The sequence below is a fragment of the Salvia splendens genome, chromosome 13 (assembly GCF_004379255.2).
Source record: "Salvia splendens isolate huo1 chromosome 13, SspV2, whole genome shotgun sequence".
NCBI classification, from domain to species: Eukaryota; Viridiplantae; Streptophyta; class Magnoliopsida; order Lamiales; family Lamiaceae; genus Salvia; species Salvia splendens.
Window position 1 is genome coordinate 23,253,025 of NC_056044.1, and position 12,736 is coordinate 23,265,760.

Genomic DNA, 12,736 nt, shown 5'->3' on the forward strand with positions numbered 1-12,736 from the left:
ATCTATCTTGAAATATTTGTACAAATCCCATATTGTCACATACTACGTGGTTTCATATATTGTACTAACAAATATAATTATTGACACAACAAAAATAATCCACCTTAATTCACATAATAGACATCTATATGGTTGAGGTTAAACTACATATATTCCCAAATTTTAAATTTGAAAATTTACATAGAGGTGAAAATAAAGGAGTAACTAAAAATAGTGAAATGACCAAACAATTTCCTCATTTGGGGCAATTATTTGAGGAATTTATGGAAGTGTTGTCCCTACCTTTGTAATATAGCCCAGTATCGTCTGTATACAATCTGACTGAATAAATTCGATGCTGACGGTTTACCATCAGAATTTTATTTGACAATAGTTATTTTTATTTGAATTGAATGATTGACCACAACATCTTTTTTTTGAGGCACAATTGATCCATCCAAATAATTTGGATTCAATTATCAAGATTTAGAAATTATTCATTTATTTAGTATGTGATGTTGTATTTGAACACGGAACACCACTAAAGATAATAAATGTCAATCTAATAAAGGCTCTAAAATGATGATAACAACAAAATAAAATACTATTTGTAAAATTGAAACCAAATTCGATTATAATTGATTCTGGATATAGCAATTTGACAAGAAGACCAAACAAAGCATTTAATAGAGCTGGATTGTTCGAACTCTGCATGCAATAAAAGAGTCGGCCGAGTTAAAAATTGGGCAAACTCGAATAGCTCAGAATGAGCTGTAACAGATTATAATTATTAATTGGGGTAGTACGTTTTAACTAACACTTTAAAAGCACAAAGGTTAATTAGATACACAAATTGATATAAAGCGATCATAATTAGAGCATCCACAACCGTGCTCTTGCCAGCGGCACGGTTGTGGGCCCGGGCGGTACTATTCATGCCTGCTCTCTGGCAAGAGCACAACACCCACAACTGTGCTCTTCCGCAAGGACGAGCACAATTAATATAAAATTCAATTACACAACAACATTTTCATAATACTAAAATTCATTAAAAAAACCACAATAAAAATTACAAATTACAAATAAAATAAAAAGACATAATTAAAATCCTAAAAATTAAAAATTACATAATTAAAATACTAAAAATTAAAAATTACATAATTAAACTCCTAAAAATTAAAAATTGCATAATTATTGGCTAATATAACCCGAGGAAGACTACGCATCCGGCGGCACCAACCCCAATTGTTTTTGGAGACCCAATATCATGGACTCGTGCGTTTGAAGTTGCGTGGGGGTCATAGTTGACCTATCGGCCATATTGAGTTGGGCCAAAAGGGCCCACAACGAGTTGTTCGGGGGTGGAGGTGGAACATAGGGTGCGGGTTCGGGAGCAGGGGCAGATGGAGTCGCGGCGCGACGTCGTTCGGCCGCCGCCTTCTTCCTACCTTGCGGTCGGCGTCGGGAACCGCTTGGTCCGGCATCGGGGCTACCCAAGTTAGCTCCGGCGAGTTGGCTAGCCACTTCTTCCGAGCCGGAGTCGGATAGTGCTACCGACCGTGAGCGTTTGGAGGAGCCGCTAGAGGAGGATGTTATGCCTCCCTTATACTTCGGGTGCGTCCGCGTCTCCTGCCAAACGTTAAGATATTTGAACGACTTACCGTTCATGGATTGGTAGGTGCTCAGCGAGGCGGTGATGATGTCGACCTCGCTTTGGCCGCTCCCGGCATTCCGGGACTCCTGGATGAAATAGCCGTTGAACTTGCCAATTTCTTCGTTGGCTCGGCCGATGCAGTTGCGCACCATACTCTCGTTGCGCTCGATCGTTCCCGGCGGCCGGTGTGCATTGTACCGGCTAGAGACGCGCCACCAAAAGTGATCGCCGGATTGGTTCGTTCCAACCACCGCATCTTCGGAGATTTCCAAGTACGCCTTGAACAATCTTTCCATCTCCGCCGGTGAGTACGGTGTGCGGACACCGGCGCGAGATGGAGGATTCGGCATTTGGGAAGGGGCGCGAGGCCTAGGCTCCGGTGTCCACCCGTAGCGCCCATCGGAGGCACCTTGATCGTCGATTGGGTATGGCCGGTAGCCACTCGGAACGCCCGAATCTTGGGTGAGAGGAGGGGCCGAATATTCCGTTTCCGGACTAGGAAACGGTTGCGAACCGAACCATTCGGGGTTCCAACCGTGAGAGCCGCTTGGGTTGTCGTCGTTACCGGACATAGTGGTGTTGTAGGGTGTGAGAGGAAGGTGAAAATGGATATGAGAGATTGAAGATGAGAATGGAGATGAGAGAATGATTATGAGAATTGTGTAGTGAAAGTGTGAATTTTTGGGAGTGAAATTGAGGGTATTTATAGATGAAAGTGTGTATTTTTGGGGTAAAAAAAATAAAAAAAAAATTAAAAAGTGGGGAAAAACGGTTATAAACGGATATAATTTTTTGGGGAAGTGAAATTTTTTTTTTTTATTTTTTATCGGTTTTTTTAATAAAAAACCGATTTTTTAAAATAAAAATAAAAAATTGTTTGAAACCAACGGCTATGCCGTTGGCGAATGGGAGAGTGACACGTGTGCGTCTGCTGGCACGGACGTGCTCGATACATCGAGCAGCGCCGTGCCAGCGGCGCGGTTGCAGCGGCGGCGGTTCTTCGCCTTGCCGCTGGCACGGACGGCGGTGGCGCCAACCGCCACCGCTGCGGATGCTCTTAGCGACTAATCCCTTCTTTTTCCGTATGCAAGTAACTTTAATCAATGGCTAACGATTCTTACTCTTCTTGAACTAGCAATAGAAATTAAGATAATTAGTAAGAGTAATGCTATGAAGTCATAATGTGGCCAGCCATACAATGGCATTTTTGTAAATAATACAGTATTAATAATGTTAAAAAAATCAAAACATCATACATAAAATATAAATAATAATATTAAAATAATGGAGTAGATCATAAGTTTTGGAAAATCAATTAAATATTCTATTTTTCATCTTTTACGTGTATTTTTTCTCTTTAGTGTCATTTATTTTTATTTTTATGTTTTTCTTTGATTTTACATTGTGGTGTTATTTAATACTTGAAAATATTTGATCCCAAATTATTAAATAAATCTAAGACCAATAAAAATTCTTCATTAAATTGAAGATCAATTTAAATCTCCAATCTAATCTAATACTAGATGACACCCAATTAAATCGAAAATCTACTCATGATCTAAATTATTTAAATGAATGAAAATTAATTTGAATATCAAATTAATCTTTAGTTGCATTAAAGATCAATTAGAAATAAATAATTGAAGTTTAATTATAAGTGGATTAAGCATATTATTAAATTATAAAATATCATACTATAGTTATATAATATAACAAACTGTGAACATGATTATAATTATTGATAATACAATTATCATTGATAATTAATCTATAGTAGTATCACAAATGTAGGATCATACTATACATGTAAAAATTGACACTGCATATTGTGTATACATAAAAATATCTAAATGTTCAATTATAATGTCGTAATAATACACTATTAACTTATACACTTGTCAAATTTTATATTATCATGTGATATAGTAACATCTTAAAATTAATAATGTTTTATTTTCAACCCTTGATATTATTAATTTATACACTATAAATAGTTATTAGAATTTTTAATATTAGGGACTATTATGTTTGACATATTATAATATTTTGAGTTGTTATAAATTAATAGTCAAATACAAATGACTGCATGTTATCACAATATTATTAATTAATGCAGTACTATTTAGTTATTTACTACTATGATATAAATTTTAAGATTATAATAGGTCCTACAACTATATGGTGTAATATATTTTTAATAAATGAACAATCCGAAAAGATAGAAAATGAAGGGTAATATTAATAGGTAAAAGAAAAGAAGAGGGAGCCGATGAGTGGGGGTGTCTAGATTTGATATTTTTTAGATATATTTTATGTATATATAAATTTGGATATTGCTTAAAAAATTCAAACAAAAGAAGTAATGACAGGCTATATTGTGTCGTGGGGGATTTCGATTGAAACCCAAGTCTCGTAATTATATTTTGAAAGGAAACTGAGTTTGTTTTTTTGTCTCCAGCTTTATCATTTAAGAGCCTTGCTTAGCATTTACTAAGATTTAAGGCTTAAGGATATAATCGTCTTAAAATTTTGTATACTTTTTATGTGCATTAACTGTGACTGGACTGGTTCGGTTTTCTTCAAAAAATTGTTTATGGCCAGTCATATTATGGTCATTTAGCATCATGTAATAAGCTGATTACCAAATTTATGTCCACTCATCTACTTTGCTGCCACGTGGAACATGATAAAATTTGATTATGATGATAGATTTCTTTTTGTTGCGTGTTATACGTATAAAATAAAAAGTGTTGGAACATTAACTATACACAATATTTAGTCAGATTAGAATCGAAATGAATTGCAGTTTGTGACTAAAGCGACACAGTTACATAATTGCGGTTTACGACTAATTGAAGAGGAAATGTCAATTGTGGCAAAGGTGATAGAGTCGAGAATATGCATATCCAATTCATTGGCTATGGTTGATATTTAGGTTTCAAAGCATAATTATATTCTTCAAATCTTTGGTGCAGGGAATCGCCTGTCAAAAAGGTACATCAAATCTTTAATAAAATCTATTCAAATAGTAGTATTGGAGTATTAAACTTCAAAGTAAGCTCCCAAGAACATGAGGTCCATTTTTACGTATTTGCATCTTCTTGCCAATATTGCTATAATAAAACTAGAATAACAATAATATTGTTGAAACAAAACCAAATAAAGATATATGCATTAAATTTTGGGTGTTTAAAAGTTTAACTTAGAAGAGTCAATAATGGAAGTTACCCAATGGTATGTACTCAGCCATCACTGTCAACGTGTTGGTTATGAGCAAGAATAAATCACAGCCCACAAGGAATAAATATTCCCCCATCACCTAGAAACACATTTATTCACCTCCTGAGCCTCCCAACTCTCCAATTCTTAGTTTATTCGAAAGAAAAATACTTGTAATCGGTCTATTATCATTTTTAGTTTTATGTAGATGGTTTTCGACACATGTTTTCAATTGACTGCACTGTCTAACTTAATCAAGGCTTTGTTTGTGTTTTTTAAAGAAATCATTAAAATAATTTCTTTATTGTTAAACGTAAAAAGATTGTAAAATCATTCGAATTAATAGTTCAATCATGGAACAACTTCAACAACCAAAACAATGGAGTACAAGATAAATAATTAAATATGGTATCTTAAAAAAATAAAGGTAAATCTAATCTACTCTAATCTAAATAATAAGTACTATAAACAGAACAGTACATGAAGCCTACCTTAGGTGCTTACCCAAATCTAGGCAAGGGTAGTGTGGGAGCGCTAAGCGTTTTTTAAATTAAAATTAATGAGTTAATTACTTAATTCGAGTATATGGGTAAATGTTATAGAGCTGTAGTTGTCCTAAACTTTGGAGCCCAATTTAACATCCAGTATTTTCGTGAATAAACAAATCAAAATTCATGCGAATGCTAATCTCTAAGACCATCCACAATACCGCCCAGCCGAGCGCCGGCGGCTGGGCGGTTCGCTGGGCGGTCTATTGCAGTCGCCCAGCGGACGATTGGAGAGAGAAACCGCGCAGCGCTGGGCGGTGCGCTGGGCGATCCGCTCGGCGCTATTGCAGCGCCCGGATCGCCCAGCGCGATTTTTTTTTTAAATTCGAATTTTTGAAATTCGAATTTTTAAAAAAAAATCAAATATAAAAAAATATTATTTATTTATAAAAATTATTTTCTATATATAAAAATCAATTTTTATAAATAAATTTATACTAGAAATTCGTAATAGCCCATATATATTTAATGGGCTTGCGAATTTATGAAACTCATTCTTGGTTGTCTCTCTTTTATAGAGACATCCTTGAATGTTTATGTTCCACTTTCGATGTGGGACAAACTCATTCTTGGTTGCCTCTATTTTATAGATACATCCTTGAATGTTTTATGTTCCACTTTCGATGTGGGACAAACTCATTCAAGGATGTTTCTCTTTTATAGAGAGATATCCATGAATGTTTTATGTTCCACTTTCGATGTGGGACAAACTCATTCAAGGATGTTTCTCTTTTATAAAGAGATATCCTTGAATGTTTTATGCTCCACTTTCGATGTGGGACAATCTCATTCAAGGATGTTTCTCTTTTATAGAGATATATCCTTGAATGTTTTATGTTCCACTTTCGATGTGGGACAAACTCATTCAAGGATGTTTCTCTTTTATAGAGAGATATCCTTGAATGTTTTATGTTCCACTTTCGATGTGGGACAATCTCATTCAATGATGTTTCTCTTTTATAAAGAGATATCCTTGAATGTTTTATGTTCCACTTTCGATGTGGGACAATCTCATTCAATGATGTTTCTCTTTTATAGAGAGATATCCTTGAATGTTTTATGTTCCACTTTCGATGTGGGACAATCTCATTCAAGGATTTTCTATAAAATTGTATTTTAAATTATGTCATTTTTATTTTTTTAAGATTTTAATTATGTCTTTTTTTTATTTTTTAACTTTAAGTTGTAATGTTATTTTAAATTTTCATTTGTAAATTTAATTAATGTAATTTTTTTTAATTATGTACTTTTTAAATTTTATTAATATTAGTGAATTTTCCCGTATATGTCTCGTAAATTAAATTTAGTATATTGCGTTATTGTTAATTATTGCATTTTGTATATATTTGTTAATAGTGATGTGGATAGTATGTGGCTAGGCTATGGCTGGGCTATTGCTGGACTATTTGCTTGTTTTGATGATGTGGCAGGAGGATTTTTAGTGTTGATGATGTGGCAGTGGCTAGGCTATGGCTGGGCTATTGCTGGGCTATTTATATTGTGGATGGCCTAAGCTCCATTCTCATTTAAGACAATTAATGTGCGTTTTCATTCCACATAATTATAGCAATATAAAAATGAAAAAGATTTAATAAAGAAAAGCATTGTTTGAGGCACTTTCGTAGCTTTGACCTTTTTGTCCATTGCTATAAAATAAAGTTTCTCTCTCTAAAAAGGAAGAGAGCGTGGAGCCCAAAACTGGTCCTCTGCTTTGCTGGCTTCAAGCTCTCCGTTGCTGGTTCTTAATGGGGTTTGTCTGCCCACAGATACCAGAGTTGCAGTTGCCCCAATCACACTAATACTATTACCACTCTCTCTCTCTCTCTCTCTCTTTCTAATCTTTTCTCTCATTCATAATTCCTTTTCACTCTCTTTTCTCTCTCTCTATAGCGCGTTTTTCTTTTGTTTCCTCTTCTTCCATTGCTCCATCATCTTCTTGTTCCTGTCACTGCGTTAAACGCCACAGACGAGGATAAGATTATAAACTCAAAATCACACTTCATAAACCTACTTATTTTTCTTTTTATATTCTCAAATTCCCCTTTGATTCGCTGGATCCACAGATCTAATCTCTTCACTTTGAGATCTTCCTTCTTCCTCAATCAACTCCTAGGTAACTTCTCTTCGACTATCTATTTCACTATAGATTAGCTTTTATTTCAACCAAAAATCATTTTCTACTGTTCAATTTTTGTATTCGATTTCAACGTCATGATTTTTTTTTCGTTTGATTAGGTCTCGTGGAGTCGGACTTTTTCATATTCGAACTCTTGATTGATCAAATAGTTTTGCCGTTAGTGAATTTCGACTCCCTTTAATTTCAAACCCTCGTGTCCCTTTCTCGTCATGTTCAAATTAATTACTGAGAGATCTGTTTCACATTGGAAGTCTATCTTTGTAATCGTGTTCCCCAAATTGGAAATTAGCTGACATACGTGTCTGCTACTTGATTCTATTATTATTATTATCGTTATTCAAATTCTTATGGTTTTTTTACTTATATCTTGTTGCTAGACTTTTAATGTGCATCATTTGAAGAGGAAGAAGGCAATTCAGATTGGGTGAAGTTTCCTGTTCAGAAAGTTATCCTTGAGTGTACAGTAAATGTGGATGTTTTGGGGGGTGGTTTGGACGAGATGAGGGATGTTATCGGGGTTAATGAACTTTTTGAAGGCCTGTTTTCGGCCAAGGGCAGACGGGTTCGCTCAGAAAGGCTCGGATGCCAACGGCCGGCAGGATGGACTTTTGTGGTATAAAGACTCGGGGCAGCATTTCAATGGGGAGTTCTCAATGGCTGTAGTTCAAGCAAATAATTTACTAGAGGATCAAAGCCAGCTTGAGTCTGGTTGTCTGAGCATGACTGAGTCCGGACCTTATGGCACCTTCGTGGGGGTTTATGATGGACATGGAGGTCCTGAAACCTCCCGGTTCATCAATGATCACCTCTTCCCACATCTAAAGAGTAAGTCTCAATGGTTTTCAGAATCATGAGCTGCTATAAACTTTAAATTTGTTGCTTTGTTATAGGAAAGGAAGACTGGTTGAAATCTTAACAGTTAATAGAATTTGTAGTTGCTTTAACTGTTGTTAGTTTTATGTGTTGCTTTGTTTAGAAAAGAAGTGTGGTTAAAATATAGTAACATCTATCTAATCTAGGGTGTAGATTGTGGATCACCTTTCTGATACATGTGTGGAGCATATATTATGAATAAATCTGACTTCCAATTGTGTGTGTTTAATTTAAATGTGGATGGCATGATATGTGGCAAAGTATGATCATGAATAATTTCGTATGGTTGTCAAAGTTTTGGGTTGATTGTGCAGGGTTTGCGGCGGAACATCAATCGATGTCAGTAGAAGTTATTCGTAAGGCGTTTCAAGCAACCGAGGATGGTTTTCTCTCAGTTGTCAGCAGACAATGGCCTACGAGACCACAGATTGCAGCGGTTGGCTCTTGTTGTCTTGTAGGAATAATCTGCAGTGGAACTCTCTATATTGCAAATCTTGGTGATTCCCGTGCTGTTCTAGGGAGGCTTGTCAGGGCTACAGGCGAAGTACTTGCTATTCAACTCTCAGCTGAGCACAATGCAAGTTTTGAGTCAGTGAGACAGGAGTTGCAGTCTTTGCACCCTGATGATTCACATATCGTAGTTTTAAAACATAACGTGTGGCGCGTGAAGGGTCTTATACAGGTAAATTTATCATTTCTCCATTCATTGGATTGATTTGATTTTATTATTAATTTATAGTGAAGACTGATAACATGTTTCCTTTCATGCCTTAAAACATTAATTGTGATTTTATACTCTGGATATAACTTGTACATCCACGGACTTATACTGGATTTTTTTTCGAATGATAGATACTTCAAGGATCGCGGTACAGTTTTAGTTTTGAACGCTAGAGATCTGAGATAAAAATTAAGTACTTAAAATTTTCCATCTGCTGATAAGTTCCATATTGTCAGTTGTATATTTTTTGAACTGTTGGTCACTTTCTTTATAGTTGCATTGTTCTAATGCTTTCTTAGAAAATTGAAGCATGATAATACTTGTGGAAGAGAATTATGTAAGGGGAAAACACTAACTAATAGAGTAATTACTTTCATTTCTTTCAGAAAAGACGTTAGATATTTTTCGTTCTAAAATTGATTTACAGTAACTGTAAGCTCTACATTTCTTCGAAGTGTAGTTGCCACTGTTGATATATTGCACATATTTGTTTCTTTCTTGATGGTGTGAGCTTCACGAGTTTGTTTTTAAATTTAGCACCTAATGTTTCTTAGGTTGAGCATTTGATGTTGTCGTGAGTAACAGATCTCTTGATATTAAGACATTAGGATCATGACTTTGTGCAATGCAGATGTTTAGCCCTCAATCTGAAAGTCTATAATGATGTTTGGCTTGGTTTTCATGCTGTTCACGCTGGGTAAAATTTGTGATCCTGAAACCACTAATGTATAATTTATATTAATTGTGTTGCTTACAGATCTCAAGATCAATTGGAGACGTGTATTTAAAAAAGGCTGAATTCAACAGAGAGCCACTATTTCAGAAATTCCGATTGCGTGAACCTTTCCAAAGACCTATTTTGAGTGCAGATCCTGCAATCGCTGAGCAACAGTTGTTGCCTCATGATCAATTCATTATATTTGCATCTGATGGCCTCTGGGAACACCTTTCCAACCAAGAAGCTGTTGATCTAGTCCAAAATCATCCGCGCAATGTAAGATATATTTAGCACCGAAATACTTAAGAAGGTTTCTATTTCGGACTGTGCTTTGTTGTTTCCAATTTTCTCGAGATCTTGTGTTACACTTTGTGAGTAGCTACAGCAGGTATTGTTCAGCATTTGTTTTCATATGCATATTTTTCTGGTTATAAAAATAAACTAGTATTGATAAGAATCTGCTATGGCACATTTGTCTCGATATTATACTATCACAAGTATCAAATTATATTCACTTGTCTCTATATTGATAGGAATCTGCTATGGCACATTGGTTTTCTTCATCGACTGATGGAGTTTAATTCTACAGTTGCATATCAGCTACTAGGGAAATTAAGAGTTCCATAATATTGACTATGGCTGGCTGTGCGATATTTTTTTTTGTTGATTGGAAATAGATTTCGTTATTCCTAATCCTTATTGAAAGCAATAAGTTACTCAAAAATGGTTGAATTGTGCAGGGGAGTGCTAAGAGATTAGTGAAAGCAGCATTGCAAGAGGCGGCAAAGAAAAGGGAGATGAGGTATTCGGACTTGAAGAAAATCGACCGTGGAGTTCGTCGTCATTTCCATGACGACATAACAGTAGTGGTGGTGTTTCTTGACTCTCATCTTGTGAGTAGGGCTAGTTCAGGGCGGAGTCCCAACATATCTGTGAAGGGGAGTGGCATCACTATTCCTGCAAATTCACTGGCGCCTTTCACGACCCCAGCAGAACCCGTGGCAACTTGACAAGGGAAAACTCTGTCTCTAATTTGTTTCACCTGATGAATGAATACACAGGTAGCTTCTTGAGCAGCCCCTTGAATTCTTTAATGTACACTGAACTTTTAACCCCAAGACTACTAGTACACTGGAATCCTATCATACTTACGCTTTCTGGGCAGCTTTTTGCCTTTATTTGATCTTGGCTTCACTTTTGTAAATCCCCCATGTTTCTCATCGAGACCACTTTATCAACAGATTATATCTGGAACTCCCCATACCTAAAAGTTTTCTTTTTTTGCTTTCTTTTGTATGATGATATATGCAAGATCGCATGACAATGCTTATGTTGATAAGAACTCATGATTGTTGATCGATCATACCGTCGTGCCTACACATTTTTGCCATGGATTATTGCTTGGATGAACCTCACCGTTCAACTTTGTTCATTATATACTACTTCCTTTGTCCGCGAATAGGAGTTTCGTTTTTCCATTTTAGTCCTTACGCAAATAGGAGTCCCGGTTCACTTTTACCATAAATGATAATATGGTCTCACTTTCTACTACCTTATTCCACTCACATTTTATTTAAAACTATATACAAGTGGGACCCTTATTTCACTCACTTTTCTTAACATTTCTTAAAACCTTGCGTTGTCCATAAATGAGATTTCTAATGGTGGACGGAGGGAGTGCAACCCATGATTAGGCTTTGGCGGGATACACACAGACATAGTGCTAGTCTATATACTACTCCATCCGTCCCTCATTAACTGTTCACTTTGATTTTGACACGAGTTTTAAGAAATGTAAAAGAAAGTGGGTTAGTAAAGTTAGTGGAATATGTGTCACTTACCATTTATAGTAAAAGTGAAAGTGAACAATTAATGGGGGACAGATGAAAACGGCAAAAATGGACCATTAATTAGGGACGGAGGGAGTAATTTATTGACGTATGGGAAATCAATCAAATTGGATCATCTACAAATATTGGATATGTGTGTGGACTCATAATTGGTCGCACATTTATCTTACAAAGGCTTGAATATAGGGTTAAATATCACATTAAATATGATTTTATTTCAACCATTTACACTAAACTTAAATTTAAAATAATATTTTCTATATTATGCCATTTGTATCCACAAAATTTGATTTTTTTTACTATTGGAACTAATTATTTATCCCATTTTAGATTTTTGTTTATCATTGGAGATGGTCTTATGCACCCGATTCGGATTCTGAAAACTAGTGACCTTTTTTAAAAAATAAAGAAAGTAGATACTCCATATGTCCTTTAAAAATATGAACTTTTGAAACCATATAAATTTTTAAAAATAAAGTAAATACTCCCTCCATTCATATTTATTATGGTTATTATTATTGTTCATTAGATCTTAAAAATGGATTAGATAGTAACCATGTCAACTTTAGAGCATTCACAATATAGCCCCGTTCGGGGCGGCTACCTGAAAGGGCTGCATTGCATGTCCCTCTCGACGTGCGCCACGTGCGCCTGCCCGCCCACATTCTTCTCGGCGGTTTCAGTAGTTGCATTGCAGTAGCCGCGACGTCCCCAATTTATTTTATTTTATTGTTTTTAATTAAATTTATCACATAATATACTTTATTGTTTTTAATTTTTATTTTCTGTTTAAATGATTTTGCTAAATTGAGTTGGGGTTGAAATTGAGGCTATATTGTGCTTTTTGGGATGTGACAGTTTGAAAAATAGATTTTGGCTGAATTTCTTTATAGGCGTAATTCATGTTAAATGAGCGAGTGAACTGCACCAAAAGGCCCTAACTTTTCGCTGTGTAACAGCAGAGGCCCCTAACTTTTAAAAATCTCACTAGAGGGATCTAACAAAATATGTAATCACAAAACGTGTATATTTTGCCA

At 35.5% G+C, this 12,736-nt stretch overlaps 1 protein-coding gene across 2 annotated transcripts; it reads left to right on the forward strand.

The window, feature by feature from the left end:
* Positions 1 to 7,072: 7,072 nt before the first annotated feature.
* LOC121762361 (probable protein phosphatase 2C 46) lies at positions 7,073 to 11,212 on the forward strand. 2 transcript variants are annotated; one of them, XM_042158219.1, is made up of 6 exons: positions 7,073 to 7,513; positions 7,636 to 7,693; positions 7,915 to 8,362; positions 8,725 to 9,092; positions 9,889 to 10,125; positions 10,590 to 11,212. In XM_042158219.1, the coding sequence occupies exons 3-6, from the start codon at positions 8,044 to 8,046 to the stop codon at positions 10,857 to 10,859; spliced, it is 1,194 nt and encodes a 397-aa protein (XP_042014153.1). In that variant the 5' UTR covers positions 7,073 to 7,513; positions 7,636 to 7,693; positions 7,915 to 8,043; the 3' UTR covers positions 10,860 to 11,212. The 2 variants fall into 2 exon arrangements, with proteins under 2 accessions (XP_042014153.1, XP_042014152.1); XM_042158218.1 differs by lacking the exon at positions 7,636 to 7,693.
* Positions 11,213 to 12,736: the final 1,524 nt, after the last annotated feature.

Excerpts from the sequence above, each read along its gene's own strand:
- LOC121762361 (XM_042158219.1), top strand. The coding sequence starts at position 8,044 with ATGTTATCGGGGTTAATGAACTTTTTGAAGGCCTGTTTTCGGCCAAGG. Across the intron at positions 9,093-9,888 it reads GCGTGAAGGGTCTTATACAG|ATCTCAAGATCAATTGGAGA; the intron begins GTAAATTTATCA and ends TGTTGCTTACAG. Across the intron at positions 10,126-10,589 it reads TCCAAAATCATCCGCGCAAT|GGGAGTGCTAAGAGATTAGT; the intron begins GTAAGATATATT and ends TGAATTGTGCAG.